The sequence below is a fragment of the Xenopus laevis genome, chromosome 8L (assembly GCF_017654675.1).
Source record: "Xenopus laevis strain J_2021 chromosome 8L, Xenopus_laevis_v10.1, whole genome shotgun sequence".
NCBI classification, from domain to species: Eukaryota; Metazoa; Chordata; class Amphibia; order Anura; family Pipidae; genus Xenopus; species Xenopus laevis.
The window spans coordinates 42,828,085-42,843,029 of NC_054385.1; the positions used below are offsets into that span (position 1 = coordinate 42,828,085).

The following is a 14,945-nucleotide window of genomic DNA, read 5'->3' on the forward strand; positions in this document are numbered from 1 at the left end:
TGTGCTCCTATAAATCAGCATTGGGGGAGGGAAGCTGTGTATTCTCTAATGTATATTATGTTCTGCTACAAACTTACAGTACACTGCCCATCAAGCAATAGCTAAAACCAGTTTGGCCACCTACTCTAAAGGCTACATTGCAAAGGTTTATTCATTAGACAGAAACATCTTAAGACCACATCAAGGGACACTCATGCACTGTTCATATGTGATTTTTAATATATTATGGATTTGGCTAGGGAAAAATGCACATTCGTACCAAATGCTGGGGCAATTTCAGGAATAGCCAGTTTTAGGGATGGAACATTCCCTTTAACCAAAGTAATGGCCTCAGTCTCTTCATAAACAAAATGCACCTGAAAAAAAAAGTGAATGTGAAATTAGATTATTATATCTATTATTTTTTATTATTATCTGTTATCCTCTTATGGACCTCTGCCAATTGAACCATTTATTGGTTGCAATAGGGGTTGCAATAGTCATTAAACTATGGTATATTGGATTAATGGGAAACAGGAAAGGTTCAGTAGCAACATGGTACAATAACCAACCAAAAGGCTCATGGGATTGGTGATCTGTTGTACACAATATCTTTGCCTTTACATTGTTCCAATCATTGATGCAGACAGCACCATACACTGGCAGATATCGTGCATTGACGGATTAGAATATTAAACATGCCTGATCAGTGAACCCACCGATATCCACAGTATATGGATTTCAGTCAAGATTAGTGGGCTGCCATACATGTACAAACTATTGCTTTATTACAGACATATTGATCAGTGTCTCCAGGCCCGGATTTGTGGAAAGGCCACCTAGGCCCAGGCCTAGGGCGGCAGGATTTTAGGGGGGTCGGCATGCTGCCCAACCACACCCACATTGGTTCAAAAACACTGGGGATGCGCTGGTGATTTAATAATTTTTTTCCCGTGCGCCAATCCCCATTGCTCCTGTCCCTCTGTAGGGGACAGGGGTGACAAACGGCAGTGGGCCTAGGGGCGCCCACTGTGAAAATCCGACCCTGAGTGTCTCTCTTTTTATAGGAAATTGTCTTTTCTGGCCAAACAATATGTTGTGGTTGCACACTACTTCATTTGAGAGCAACTGGGACCATATACACAACCGCATTAAATACTTTCTCCTGTGTAAAAGAATGGGACAGTAAGAAATTGTAGATCACTTTCCATGTGTTCTGCTCCTTACTGGTATCACAATATTGCTTTGATAAGTACTAAACTCATAATTGTATTTTTACAAACAATATCATAAATTAACTCCAACCAAGGCAGTGCCACAAAATACACATATCAAAAATGTGATCTGCGGTGCAGAGTTGCGGTTATGGTATCTGAATTTAGATACAAGATGACTGGCAAGCAAAGGCTCACAGATTTATAAGTTTTATAAGTTTCCCTAGTCACCACATATATTACAAATATGTCTTTGGCAACACTGCCTTTTTCTCTTTCATCTACTTGACTTCCTCACAGTGTGTAAGGTAGAGGCTCACATGATGAATTTAACAATTTTTACATAACGCCAACTCCTGGCAGGTTTGGACTGGACCAGCATTCATATAAGTCCTGATTAGTGCACTTATGTTACTACAGTGTCCAGATTCTCCATAATATACAATAATAGCACATTAGGGATGACAGGACAACTCTGACTCTGACCAATTTGTACCATGATTCCTTCCTTCCTTTTGTGTGTTTTGCACTGTGCTTTATTCACATTTGACTATTGTGCTCTTCGGTACAACTTTTTACACTACTTGAATGGAGCATAAGGAATTCTTCCTCACTCTGTATACGGCGCCATCTGTGTTAAGCAACACTTCTTACAGGGAAGCAGGAGATGGGCAGTGCCAGGGTCGCTGGAAAGCCTTAACTTAATTATCAAAGTCGAAGGATTTACCGCAAATCCTACGATCGAACGATCGAATGAAAAATCCTTTGAATCGAACGATTCGAAGGATTTTAATCCATCAAAAAAACCTTAGCAAAGTAATGGGGAAGGTCCCCATAGGCTAACATTGTACCTCGGTAGGCAGGCCCGGATTTGCGGCAAGGCCGCATAGGCCCGGGCCTAGGGCGGCAAAAAAATAGGGGTGGCATGCCGCCCAGCCGCATTATGGGGACGTGTGCGTCCCCATTCGATTACAGCAGCTGCGCCGGCGGTTTTTCGCTGGGAAGGGGAGTTGAGGTGGGCGCTAGGACCGCGCGGCCTAGGGGCGCCCGTCATTGAAATCCGGCGCTGTCGGGAGGTTTAAACTACCGAAGTATGTAGTCAAATTTTTTTTTAAAGGGACAGTACTTTGACTATCAAATGGTCGAATAGTCGAATGATTTTTACTTCGAATTGTTCTAATCGAAGTCGTAGTTGCCTATTCGATGGTCGAAGTACCCCAAAAAAAACTTTGAAATTCGAAGTTTTTTTACTTCGAATCCTTCACTCGAGCTTAGTAAATGGGCCCCACAGCATAATCTCTCAGTATTCAGTATGGGATCCCTGCAGCTGAGTAACTTAGTGAGGTTACAGAAATGTGTCTGCACCAGAGGTCAGGGTCGGACTGGGGGGACCGGGGCCCACCGGGACTGTTGCCGAGGGCCCCCCTCCGGCCACCCGTCCTCCCACTGTGACGCGCCGGGGACGAGCAAGGAAGCCGCTCGGTGCGCATGCGCAACAGCGCCGCTTGGCGCGCATGCGCAGGCGGCGCTGCTCAGCGCCGATAATTTTTTTTTTTTTTTAAATATAAATATTTAGAGAGGGGTTCTGGCCCGGCGGGGGCCCATGAGGGTCGGGGCCCACCCGGTATTTTCCCGGTGTCCCGCCGGGCCAGTCCGACACTGCCAGAGGTGCCTCAAGCTATCACCCTGTTATTAATACCTAGGTGAGCTGCAAAAGTAGCAATACAATCAAGTGCGTACAAAATATAATTTGCATAGTATTCAGCATAGGTTCAGATATCTGCCACATGTCTGTGTGTTGGATTATATTAAAAGTGTAATGGCAGACTCTCTCCGAAGGCCATAAAAAAAAAAACAGGCAAATTTGCACCTAGCAGTAGCCCATGGCAACCAATCAGATGATTGCTTTCAGAGTTCAACCTACAGCTGACTGAAAAAAGCTAATCACTGAATGGTTGCTATGTGTTACTGCCCAGGAGCAAATTTGCCCAGTGATTATAAATCTTGCCGATGGGCCTCCTGATGGACAGCCTTGTTCTAAATTAACTTCACCAGATGCCTAATGGAACCAAAAAGCTTCTACAATTTACTGTTCTATATGATTTTCACCCTGCACAATATGCTTTTATTAACATTGGCACCAACCAGGATTGCCTAGGGCACTTCGACGGCTTGGCCTGGAGCTGACAAGTGGTGATGTGGACCAGCACCTACCTTATCCGGCCCATTCCCCAACTAGCCCTGACCTGGCCTGAGGTTAGGAAGGGACTTGAAGACCTAAGCCCACTTATCTGACATCAGAGATGAAATCAGGATGGGGTTGGCTCCAGAAACATATCCCACCAATGAAAAGCTGTAGCTGTAGTAAATGAAAAGTTATGTGTGCAGCCACTGGGCAATAATAACCCACACCTGAAGGTGCCGCCCTTTTGCATCAAACCTGCCTGACCTGTGAGTTTTGGGTCAGCCCGTGCATCACTAATCACAAAAGTATATGGGGTTTTACGCTAAGTTTTTTATATCACTTCAAAATTCAACATCATTTAAAAAATAATACATCTTGCAGGGCTGCAGCGAATGGCTTTAAATTAAAATGCAATAGTTGCAGCCCTTCTAGCTGGATTCTCTAGAGATGTTCCCAGTTTTCCCCATGATCTGGTAACCTTATTTTAGTGACGTGGTACAGTATAAGTCTTAAACAAGTAAAAAACTGATGACAAATTTATGAAGATTCTATAGGACCTCCTCAAAGTTTCCAAGCCACGCAGCTGCTATTCTTAGGATTGAATGGCTGCTGACAGATGTATTTATCACTAAGGTGTGACTATTACCTCAGTGACCAGAGAAAGGAAATACTGACGCAAATGTCACGCTATTACTTCCAGTATTTAGAGCCATATAAATACTTAGATATGCACGCTTCTGCTGGAATAATCTCTCTGCTGACCTTGCTCCTTTAATACAGGGGCTGACCCCCATAATTCATGAGTCAAAAAATAAAACAGCATGGCAGAATGAATTTAAAAAAATCACCCACTGGGTGAAGTTTTGTTTGTTTATTTATTGGCATATCCCTCTTTGCCATGAGTTTGTAGAGGACAGTCTACTGTATTTCGAATCTGTAAGTTTATTGCTATAATTCATTACAATTCTTTAAATATAGGAAAAAAAATCATCATCATCATCAGCATAATTTATTTATATATTAGCAGTGCGTTACACCGGACTTTATCACAATTTATAATAAATGGGTCTTATAATAATTTAACAAATATGGGTTACACAATAAAAAATAGGCTTTATAATAAAAATAGGCTTTATAATAGCCTTGCTTACAAGAGATTGCATTCATTTCAGATAGCAAACAACACAAACGTGACAAATGCAAGATAAAAGCAAGGGACTGTCTGATGTTCAGCACCACAATATAGTCAACACTATTATTTGCAATAATAAATACTCCTGTATAAAAAAAGCAATATTAAAGGGGTTGTTCACCTTTAATTTAACTTTAAGTATGCTGTAGAGAGTGGTATTTTGAGACAATTTGCATTCAGTTTTCATGTTTTATTATTTGTGGTTTTTGAGTTATTTATCTTATAATTTAGCAGCTCTCCAGTAATCTAGTTGCTAGAATCCAAATTACCCTAGCAACCATGCATTGATTTTAATAAAAGACTGGACTATGACTAGGAGATGGCCTGAAAAGAAAGATGAGTAATAAAAAGTAGCAATAATAAAAAATTTGTAGCTTTACAGAGCATTTGTTTTTTTTTAGATGGGGTCAGTGACAACAATTTGAAAGCTTGAAAAACAACATTTCTGGCCTGCTCCTGGCCCTTTATCAAGTGATAAAGTTGATGAGGGGCCGGAAGCAGGCCGGAAACCTTGTATTTGTTACAGATCACAACGCCATGTACTAAATAAAGGCTTTTTAAACTTTGAAACCTTTGAACGGAGCTGTGTCATATATTGGAGTTTGGTAAATGACTGACTAAGGTGCTAACTAAAAAACTACAGCTTGAAAGATTCAGCAAAAAGGCAAATAACTAAAAAACAAAAAAAGGAAACGTCAAGGCCAACTGAAAAGTTGCTTAGAATTAGCCATTCTATAACATATCAAGAGAGCTACTTACTAAATTTGTCTGAATTTGTCTGGTTGGGCATTTTGGGGAAAAACTTGAATTTTCCTTTTTTTTTTAAAAAAAAAAAAAAGCCTGAATCTGAAAATCCACCATCTCAGACCTACTGAGGTTGTGTATAAGTCAATGGCAGAGGTTCCTATTCTTTTTGGAAGTTTCTGTGGTCTAGACTTGAATTAGGCCGAAAATCCGTCCATTTTGGGCTTTGCAGACAAAAATCCCAAAAAATCGGGCTTCTCTGTAAAATGCCAGAAATAATCTAGGGATTCGGGAAAAAACCCTTGAAAAATCATATAATTCAGGTTTTTGCTCAGTTTTATCACATTTTTATCGGAACTGATTAAATTAAGCTTTTTTTAATAATAAATAAGATAAAATCAGTTATGGGAGTTTGGTTGTGTGTTTTTTTATTTAAATAATGAGATGAATTCATATTTTAGTAAATAACCCCCTGCAAGTTAACTTAAAGGTAAACCCCTTTATTTTTTTATATACCACATTCTAAAAAGTCCACAATACAGAAAACAGGATTTACCCAGTTGGGGCTCAGTTTCTTCAGTGCTGTTAAGTTTCCCTTATGAGAGGGAAGGTGACATGGATTGTTCTCTTAGCAATGTATTTATATTTTAAAGCACTAGTGCCACCTAGCAGGCACAAGAAATCCAAAAGCTCTGTTAGATTAAGGGTCAGGGCACACAGGCAGATTCGGGGGGCGGCGACAAATCTCCTCTTCTTCGGGGCGACTAATCTCACCGAACTGCCTCCCCACAGGCTAAAATTAAAATCGCTGTTGGGATGGAACTAAGTGCAATTCATTTTCCAAAGCCGCCCGACGTTTCCCCATGATGCACCTCCGACGATTTAGGAAAACAAATCACGTAGAGTGTCATCCCACCGGCAAGTTACATTTTAGCAGGCGGGAAGGCAGGGGAGGCAGTTTGCGGAGATTAGTCTCCCCGAAGAAGAGGAGATTTGCCGCTGGGTGACTAATCTCCCTGAATATGCCTGGGTGCCCAGACCCTCATACTGTACTTTTGATTAGACAACAGTTCCCCTGTAAGCAGGCTGTCATTGATACTATCAGTGGCATGAGTAGAGAGCAGTAACATGAGTGGGTTGCATGGGGCATTGTATAAAATATCAAATGCTCTACTATGAACAGGCAGGCACATTCTATTTGTTACATGGGACTTATTTTTTTTTAAATTGTGCTCTGCACATGGAACAGCCATAAATAAATACAAAATAAGCTTATGTTATGTAATGAGATATGTATAAGGCTGCACTGTTTCTTGCATTCATTCTGGACCACAAAAACAAGTGTCTGGGGGCGTGGTGCCAGATGCAAAATGCCAAAAGATGACGATTTGTGCCGGGTTTTTGCACTTTGCATTCTTTTGTGCAGATTGTAAATGAAGCCCAAAGTTTCACATGGAATGGTATTTTAACCTTTTAGTGTTACATTGTGGAAGGGAACTGCTGCCCAAGTTTATAAAAATATTATACATCACAATGCAAAATAGCGAACAGTATAAAAATTACAAATAAAATAAATTCACAGTGGTGAAATTCGATTTTTAACCTAATCTGTTTGTGTTTGTAATACAATAGAGCAGAGGGACCTAACGTTTGGGGCCCCATAGGTAGCTGAAAGCAGGTGGAGAGCTCAAACTATCGTTCACAATCCAGTTAAAACACAAGAGTCATCATTCCACCTGCTATCACTTGCATTCTTTAAATGGGAGTTCATTTCATTGGAGGAATGTGTTTTACCACTGCGGTTCTTCCTGAGAGCACTGCATCGGTCAATATGCCATGTTTCCCATATATCTTAATGTTGCCATATAATATATATTTTTGGATGCTGGTTACACCTGGTTTTCTTTTTTCTGCATGTTTAGATGCTTCTTAATTTCTCTGGATTTAAATCTATAAGTGTCTAAACATACTGAAAAGAATTTAATTGCTGCAAACAATATGGGAAAAGTGGTATGGAATGTATGATGCTTAATGTTCCATTTGTCTGTAGAGTATCAGTTTACATCAGTATATGAAAACTAGAATGTGCAGAGAATTCTTGGTGTGATATATAAATATTCTCTGCAAAACAGCAAAGACTATTGTGCTTGTTAATAAGGATACAAAGTAATACAATTCAGAACCTCAACTGATCCATGGATCAACATGTCTAATATTGGTTTGAGATATTTCCAGTACTGTACAAGGGACCTTTATACAATTAAGATTCACTTGTATGTATAAAACATATTATAATATATATATATATAACCTCTCCCAAAACCCAGCAAGAAATACATACAAACTATATTCTGTCAAAGAGAAGTGTTCTAGTGACAACAGAATGACTGAAAACAAAATCTCCTGCTGAGCAATTTTCTATCTCAGCAGCTTTTTATGTTGTTACATTAGCATAGCTAAAAACATGAATCCTCAACTAGAAATGGAAAAAGGTAAATGCTGAATCCCGACAGCAAAGTATTGTATTCAATTCCTGGATCCTTCATGAATGTACATGCAATAATAGGGGTGCTGGATGCAAAAATTGGTGTAGCAAATGCCATACACAACTTGTCTCTTGCCAATTATATAATAGTATATACTAGCACCGTGCACATTTATTTGCCAGTTGCACATATTTTGGTGCATGAGGTGCAACACCTGCCTTGAAGAACAGCAAGTATAGTATAGTGCTCAATCATACACTACTTGAATTCACACAATTGATGGTCGTTGGGGTATATACCCATGCCCTGTCCATGTGCAGCTCATTCCTTTGCAGGTGCAGATTCAGCACATTTGCACACTGTTCTAGCATTCTGGGATATAATATTGCATAGTGGGAAAAATGGAGAATGTTTGTATTCCTTTCATAAACAAACCATAATAAAATATCCTACATTTTATATTACAAGTAGGGAGGCACCAAATCCACTATTTTGGATTCGGCTGAAACCCAGAATCTTTTGCGAAAGATTCGGCCAAATACCGAACTGAATCTGAATCCTAATTTGCTTATGCCAATAAGGGATAGAAAGGGAAAACATTATATATTCGGATTTGATTCAGCCGGGCTGAGGGATTCGGCCGAATCCGAATCCTCCTGAAAAAGGCTGAATCCTTTCCGAATCCTGAATCGAATCCTGGATTCGGTGCATCCCTAATTACAAGAGAAATATTTCAATAACTGCTTTATACACAAAGGGCTATTTTTTTCCAAATGTTAAAACAGGTAGATGATCCTGAATGATTTAAGTGAAATAAAAGTGAAAACAAGTAATTTAAACCTCCCTTTTAAAGCAGCTTTTTACTGTTTTAAATTTCTTCTTAAAATGTAATGTCAATAAAATGTCTCCCAGTAAGAAGCCTGTGTTGGCAGTATATATATAGAAGAAAATACCTGTAGGAAGCATGTGCTAGCAGGATAGAGGATAAATATACATTTAAAAAAATAATTGGTTCATTATAAAAACCGGACAGCAATTGCGAATAAGGATTATACAGGGATTTGCTGTTATGTTTCTTAAAAGTGTTTTATTTGGCAAGATCTCTAAATATTTACAAAGAATATATATATATATATATATATATATATATATATATATAATATTTTGGGTTATTTATACCATTTGCCCCTTAGATTTTCTAGGAAACTAAGGGGGTTATTTACTAAACTCCGAATGCAAAAAACACGAACAATTCGGAATTTATTAAACCCTGAGGATGGAAAAGTCAGAATCTGAAAATCCGGCATCTCAGACCTGTCGAGGTTGCATATAAGTCAATGGGAGATGACCCAATGATTTTTTGATGTGCACTGGGTTTCGTGCAATACCACGAAGTTTTCGGATAAAAAATTTTGAAAAATTCTTGAAATTTTTTTTTGATTATTGTAATAATAAATAAGCATAAAAAAACAGATCTGAGTTTGTAGCAGAAAATATTGAGATAAATTTGGACTTTGATAAATAACCCCCTAAGGTTTCCAGCATTTTCTTACTGAACCTGAAAGTCTCAGAATGTTTTTGCAGGAACATACTAAAAGTGGCAAAGAGGATAAAGCACTGCACGTGGAATACTTTCAGCCAACTCACCTCCATGGATTTCAGTGGGCTGTAAGTCTGTCTCAGCAGACGTGGTATTTAATAATCCAGTGTGCTGTTAGCTCCCTGCGGCACTGTGCAGTCCTGTGCTCCAGACTAAAGCTCCTAGTCTGTCCCTGGGAAAGTCAGTTTGCTTTGCCAGCAGCGTGTACAGAGAGAGGGAGAAAGAGGGCAGAGCTTGTATCTGAATGACTGATTGATTGCCAGAGCAAGGGTACCTGAATCCCCCATTTCTCCTCCTCCTGCTCTCTGCCCCCTCTCTCCAAAACTTCTGGACACCTGCCACCAGCCCTGGGTAGAGGTGTAGCATAATGTATATGTTCAGTGACCCAGGGAATATGACAGAGTAGAAGGTCAGCTGTTTGGAGTGGGCTTTATTATACTTTTTGTGTTCAGTTAGAGGAAATATAGCTTACCCAAAGTACTAGGCAGTATAACTTATTGATATATGTATATATATATATGTATATATATATATATATATATATATATATATATATATATATATATATATATATATATATATATATATTATATGTACAGTATATATCATAATGTAATGAAAGTTACAAGTAGAAGTCTGCAACTTAAAGAGCAGGTCCTGTAGCTGGGACATATTTCTAATAAAGGAAACGCCACACGTATGTGAACACCAAACTGTATACAATTCTTTTTCCAGTTATGGAAGAAGAGGATTTAGGAAAATTATGCAATAGAAGCGCCTGAAGCAATATGCTCCATCGTTACACTGCCTCAGTGAAGCAAAATGCTAGTGCTGTTCTGCAGTTTGAAAGATGCCTATAATGCACAGAGATTTCAATGGTATAAATAGTGTTTGGTCCCAAGAAGCTACTGCTCTGTATTATTTCACTTTCCAAAAAACTAATTTGGATATTTTGAGGTAACAATTTTTTTAACTAAAAAGCAGCTCTTTACTATTCATAATTTAAAGCGGGGTACTTTTCTCTCTTTTTACATTTTACTTTTATTAACAAATGGGGAAAATCATTTAGGACCTCTTTTAATACAAATGTAAGTTGGAACAAATTAATTTAGCCTAATTTAGGCAGAGAAGCAAATTTTGAAGGAATGTGGCAAAAAATTCAACATGTTTGAGCAGTATTTGTATTGTAGTAAATAATTTAACACCGCAGAGAAGTAATGAGCACCTCCCATCTCACATTCTAAACCAAGATTAATGCTGTGCAAGATCTAATTATTAACAAATACAAAAATAAGGGAAAAAACAGTTGGGAATGTGTTGCAATTAAGTTCGCTTACTTGGATTTTTTACCTTATCTTTGTGTAGGTTAGTATTGTTGTCTTGCAGAACTGGGGACTAACATCTGATTCTCGCCAGGACACTCTGTTTTCTCCCACAATCCCACAATCCAATAGCATAAAGGAAATGTACTTGGCACTTGATTAAATTGACCCTAGTGCAGCCCAGAACCTCATTTTAATTAAAGGAGATGGTATAAATACTTGGGGGACTGGGTTGCCAAATAGTAGGCATCCTCCCAGTGATTATAATTGCTTATCTGAGAATCCATTCTGGTGCTACTGCTGGCTGAAATGTGCACTGGCCTGGGCATAATACTGTAGGAGAGGCTCATCACCATCTTCTTGGATCCTCTCTATGTCCTGGTCTGGTTGGCATTTGCAGGAGAGCGAAAACTTGAGCTTAGAATCAAACAGCTGCTTTTTAGCCCACCACAGCAAAGATTAATGAGGAAGAAGAAAATTGCAATGCCTTACCCCTACAGTAGTTGTTATGTTTTGGTAGCCGAGGATGAGTAGAGTATAGCAGTGCTTTATTAGCAGGCTCATGCAGCCATTACACAGCAGTAAGCAACTCTAACACCACCAGCTTTATAGAAAGTATGCAAAGTATAAGTCCCCTTAGAAACTCTAAGGGGCAGATTTATGAAGGGTCGAATTTCGAAGTTGAAAATACTTTGAAATTCGACCATCGAATTGAATTACTTCCACTTCGAATAAGTCAAGTAAGTTTTTTTTCATCGAATTTGGTCATTTGCGGTCGAACGATTAAATCCTTTGGATCGATTTGGATTCGAAAGATTTAAGCGATCGATCGAACGATTTTTCTTCGACTTCAAAAAACGTAGAAAACTGCTCTAGAAGCAGCGGCGTAACTAGAGGGGGCGGGCCCTGACGCGGGACGTGCAGCCTGGGCCCGCGCCCCTCCGTACGGCCCGCTCGCACCCCCTGCTCCCCCGGTAGTTCCGCCACTGTCTAGAAGGTTCCCATAGGCTAACATAGCACTTCGGCAAGTTTCAAAACTATTTTACTTCGAATCGAAGTCGAAGTATCCTATGCGATGGTCGAATTATGCATAAAATTACTTCGAATTTTTTTACTTCGAAAATTCCCTCTAATTCACTTCGACCCTTGATAAATCTGCCCCTAACTGACAGATTAAGAAGGGACAGTCAGGTTGGCAAAACAGTCAGGTTTAGCAGAACTATCATTGAAAAACAATCCACATGACCTATAGGTAACTTTTAGGCGCAGATTTATCAAGGGTCGAATTTCGAGGGTTAAAAAACCCTCAAAGTAAAATCCTTCAAATTCGAATATCGAATTCGAAGGATTTTAGCGCAAAACGTTACATCGAATGATAAAATCCATTTCGAATGATTTTAAGCGATCGATCGAAGGATTTTTATTGGACCCAAAAAAACTTAGAAAATTGCTGGGGAAGGTCCCCATAGGCTAACATTGGACTTTGGTAGGTTTAAAGTAGTACAGACAGTACTTAGATTATCAAATGGTCGAATGGTCGAACGATTTACTTTGAATCGTTCGAATCATTCGATTTGATTGAATTCGATCGAATTTGACCAATTCAATGGTCGAAGCACCCAAAAAATACTTCGAAATTCGAATATTTTTTATTCAAATTATTCACTCTAGCTTAGTAAATCTGCCCTTCAATGTAGATTAATATTTTGAAAAGAAAATTTTTAGTGTCAGTATCACTTCAGTTTAAAGGTAAAGAACGCCTTTAATAATAACTTGCATGTTCAATGTGTAGGAAGTAATCTATTGCAATATTGCATTAAGACCAAGTAAAATAAAATTATAATGGTCTCCCTCTTTTTATCCTCCCTATTCACTTCTTCAATGACTTATAGCATGTGAAACAAGATGTACATCAGTGCTGTGTCACTGAAAATAAAACCATGCCAGTTCTGACTCTGTATCTATGGCTGTATTATAAAGAGCACTGCAGACTGAATACTGAATATATCGTTTAGTTTAGGTACAGTGGCTGCTCAACGCATTAGAATGCTTCTCTAAAGGTATACTGTGAATAAAGATGAGCTGCTTGTACATTAAAAAAAATAGAGTGTTCTAAATAAATATTTGCTGTTGGCAAGCATATAGTTTCATGCCTAAGTACATTAATTAGTAACCAAAGGGGCCTTCTATCATCCCAAAGGTTAGAAATGTAATACTAATAAATTATCTGCATTAATTTTCTGCATTAGGGTAAGCTATAATAAATCTTATGACAGATATATCTTTTCCCTTACGCGAGACTAAAGGCCAACCAACATAAAACTGGCAGCTTGTTTTCTGAAATAAGCTCCATTATATTGTGATTTAGTTTTCTTCTTTGCACTTTGGCCACCACATTGTATAGTATATGGCTTAAAAATGTCGCTGCTAGTTTTGTTTTACAATTTATTAATGCCATATTTATACTTTAGCTATCTAAGACTCTCAGACTCTCAGCTCCTCCCTTATCAGTATGATGTATTTATTCCACCATCCATTCATGGACATACAGGGTGGGAGAGAACACTCTAAGATACTACAACTGCTTGTTCCAGAGAGGAATGTACAGGCATGAGGCCCAATGACCCGAAACGCAGTGTAGGGAAGCAGGACATGACAGGGTTAGAAGGGCAGCCCTCCCCTCTTAGTTTTAATCATGTAATCCTACCTTTAATTGGCTCCAGACAGAGGGGTGATCAGCAGCTCACAACGTATTGCCCTCCCTCCCTAAGAGGCAGGTACTTTGTTGTAGCAGTTGGTGGAGGGTACTTAACTGCGTGCCCTAGGGGAAGAAGGGGGTATTTATCAAGGAGAAGTAGTAGCCCAGTAGACCTGGGGTCCTAAAGGTAGTCAACTTTGGTTTACGTCTAGGGAGAAAGGAGGCAGGAACCAGGTCTTACTTTTGGGCTCGGGGTCAATCCTCTTGGAGGCAAGTAAAGATTGTTAGTTATACAAATGGTATTGTTACAAATTACTAATGTTATGCATGTTAATTGATGTTAAGTTTTATAGTTAATGAATAAATAACTGCAGCCTTCTCTTTCCAACCATGGTGTCCGGGTGTTTTTTGTTGGGGAGAGAGGGTGAAGGATGTGGGGTTAGGTAGGGAAGGGGAAGGGTTGCAGTCTTGACACTGAACCTGTCATGGAACTTTCCCCAGTTACCAGTACAGTAATGGTGAAATCAGTTATTGTATATTCTGATGGATAAAGTAGGAAAGAGGGTCCAAATCTTTGTCTCCCACCAAGGATGAAAGATATCTCTTCGCATAGTCTTTATAGGAGTACAAGCCATCTCTCCATATCATGGAAACATTGGGAAATAATTTTTCAGGACCTGATTGTGCTTAGTGTAAACCTCTCAGAATCACAGTACAAAAGACAGACCTGCATAGGTTGACTCAAATGATTTTGCCATTATTTGAACAGAAATTGGGGGAAGGATTAACATGATCGCAGAAAAAAAAACTACTATCACATGTAAAAAAACACGAACTACAACATTTATAAATTTGCCCCCTAAAAGATAGCAATGGTTGTCTTCCAGTTAATCAAATCTGTGACTCTAGTAAGTAATTATGGTTGAATGTATTTAGTGCATTATTAGTATTAAAGGAAAACTATACCTCCAAACAATGTAGGTCTCTATATAAGGTCTCTTACTCTTTTCTTGATATCCAAAATGTCTCCTCTAGAACACTTCCCAGAATCCTTACAACCTTTTATCAATCTACCTGGTTGGATATTGCAGTTCAGCTGCAGCCGTAGCGTTTGCCTGTCTTGCTCAACCGTATAAATATTGTTAACAGATATTACAATAAAACTTTTCCCTGCAAAAAAAAAAACAAACTCCTACATCAGAAAGAAATAGTTTTTTCATTATGCAAATGATATATAATAAAAAGTTGTGTTAGATGTTGGCAGCTGGGTAAGAAAATGTTCTCGTTTTATGTGAAAATAGTGTCAGCGTCACTTATGCTAAGTTACATTGACGGCTGCTTTTCGGGTCTCCTTGGAAATCCAGTGGAACAAATTCTCTGTTGTTATGATCTTGGTGCATTTCCTCTCGCTATTGAGCTTTCCCATGTAAGCAATATGTGGATAAGTAATCTGAGAGAATGGGAGAGGCATAAACTCTTGCTCAGTAACACAGTAAGCTTGAGGGAGAGATTACCAAGAGCAACC

General features: G+C 38.9%; 1 protein-coding gene across 1 annotated transcript in view; it reads right to left on the reverse strand.

Moving 5' to 3' along the window:
* The window catches only part of chrdl1.L (chordin-like 1 L homeolog), a 44,963-nt gene extending 35,335 nt beyond the window's left edge, over positions 1 to 9,628 (reverse strand). The window contains exon 1 of the mRNA XM_041572739.1: positions 9,448 to 9,628. Coding sequence (XP_041428673.1) covers positions 9,448 to 9,453 — 6 coding nt within the window. The 5' untranslated portion in view covers positions 9,454 to 9,628. The remainder of the gene's footprint in view (positions 1 to 9,447) is intronic.
* Between the last annotated feature and the right edge of the window lie 5,317 nt (positions 9,629 to 14,945).